General features: G+C 62.1%; 1 protein-coding gene across 2 annotated transcripts in view; it reads left to right on the plus strand.

Annotated features, from left to right (window-relative positions):
• Nucleotides 1-1,727, plus strand: part of MAPKAPK3 (MAPK activated protein kinase 3) — a 31,924-nt gene extending 30,197 nt beyond the window's left edge. For both annotated transcript variants that reach the window (XM_004715188.2, XM_045297503.1), the window contains exons 9-11: nt 417-502; nt 748-828; nt 1,476-1,727. In XM_004715188.2, coding sequence (XP_004715245.1) covers nt 417-502; nt 748-828; nt 1,476-1,631 — 323 coding nt within the window. In that variant the 3' untranslated portion in view covers nt 1,632-1,727. The remainder of the gene's footprint in view (nt 1-416; nt 503-747; nt 829-1,475) is intronic.
• The last annotated feature ends 279 nt before the right edge of the window (nt 1,728-2,006 follow it).

Below are 2,006 nucleotides of genomic sequence, written 5' to 3' on the forward strand. Positions count from 1 at the left end.
CACCATGGAGTCAGTGTGACTCACAGAACCCCTTGCGGGTTTCCCAGACTGTAACTGTTCACGGGAGTAGAAAGCCGGGTCTCCCACAGAGGTGTTGGTGGTTTCGAACTGTCAACCATGCACCTAACCCTAATGTTACATGGGTGGGACTGTACAGAGGCCTGGATACCAGAAGGTTGGGTCTCTGGGGACCATCGTGGAGGTTGATGGGCACCTCTGTCCTCACTTCTGACAGCCAGTCTATGGCCACATCTCTCCCCAGCCCTGGGGTCCTTCTCTATCTCTGCCAAATCTTGTCCCCACTCACTCCCGGCTGCTCAGTGTTGGGCTGGCACAGGACGCATGGCCGCGAGGCGAGGTCCACTGGGGGAGGGTGGGGGAACCTCACCTTTCCCTCTTCTCCCTCGCCTCCCCAGCCAAGCAGCTGATCCGCCTTCTGCTGAAGACAGATCCCACCGAGAGGCTGACTATCGCTCAGTTCATGAACCACCCCTGGATCAATGTGAGCAGGGGCAGGGCTGCCAGGGCACTGCTGCAGGGCCCTGGCATGGGGCCGGAATGTGCACACAGGTGTAGAGGTGCCCCGGATACAGCCTGGCTCCCCCATGCCCCTGGTGGTACTCCTTCACTTCCCTGAGCCTCAGTTTCCCCCTCTGAGACCAGGAGGGGGTGGGGGGTGGAAGAAGCACCCATGCGGTTGCTGGTGCCCCCCAGTGCTGACTCTGGGGCGGGGGGGGCTCTTTGCAGCAGCTGATGGTGGTGCCACAGACCCCACTGCACACAGCACGTGTGCTGCAGGAGGACAAGGACCACTGGGACGAGGTCAAGGTGGGTGGCCCTGCCCCAGTCTCCCCACCAGATAGAGAGTCCAAGGCACTGGCTGTCCAGTGCCTGGGCCTTTGGTCTCTGCCCACACCTGAAGCACAGGGTATTTGTGACTGCCCAGCACCAGTCATGGCTCTCTGAGCCACAAGGTTACACTCAGCACCAGTCACGGCTCTCTGAGCCACAGAGTTACACTGCCCTGGCAGGGTTCACGCCCCCAGTGACGGGGCTCTGTGAAGAGGCTTAGATCCCTCAGCTTGGGCCACAGCCCTTCTTCCCACCAACACTTGGGAGGTGGTTGCCTAGGCTCAGGCTCAGCAGGGGCTAGATTTGGGCACATGGGGCAGTTGCTCAGGCCCCGGTGCCTGGAGCACCCAGACCAATGGCATCTCCGTGTCCCAGCCCCACTCACTGTGTGGCCCCAGGTCACTCTCCTCCATGTGCCACGAGCCCCCCACAAAGGACTGTGAGGAGGCTAATGTGAAGCCCAGGGCGCGGCCCAGAGCTGGGCACAGGGCGGGCGGGTACCTGGACCGTGCAGGCTGCCTTCAGTCACTGGTGCCGTTGCGGAGCTGCTCCAGCTGCTCCACGGGAGTGGGACGGCGCTCGACGTCATTACATGCTGATCTGAGCCCTCTGTGGGTCCCCAGGAGGAGATGACCAGTGCGCTGGCCACGATGCGGGTGGACTATGACCAGGTGAAGATCAAGGACCTGAAGACCTCCAACAACCGGCTCCTCAACAAGCGGCGGAAAAAGCAGGCAGGCGGTGGCACCTCGGCCTCCCAGGGGTGCAGCAACCAGTAGACCCAGCCGGCCAGCACAGCCAGAGGCGGACAGAGCATGGAGGGGTGGGCTCGGAGTGCCACGGTTCTTTTTCTAACAAAGGATTGTTTTGCTGCGTTTTCCTTTTCCGCGTGGAACTTCAGGCTGTGGGCCCCAGCTCCAGCCTCAACCTGGGCCTCTGGAAGGACCAGAACCTTGGGCCGGGAGCCCCTGCTGCCATTGCAGGGCCTTTGGCCGGAGTGGCCTTGGTGGTACCTTGGCTCTGTTCCACCCTGGGACATGGCCTCAGCCTGCAAGGCCACTGGGAGTTGTGGCTTGGCCCCTTTATTACATGGAGACCTCCTCTCCCAGGGTGGGCCGACCTGCCTGGCCTTGGGAGAAGCATCCGGCCACTGG

The sequence above is a fragment of the Echinops telfairi genome, unplaced genomic scaffold (assembly GCF_000313985.2).
Source record: "Echinops telfairi isolate 266 unplaced genomic scaffold, ASM31398v2 ScPeMD7_7420;HRSCAF=8458, whole genome shotgun sequence".
Classification (NCBI taxonomy): Eukaryota; Metazoa; Chordata; class Mammalia; order Afrosoricida; family Tenrecidae; genus Echinops; species Echinops telfairi.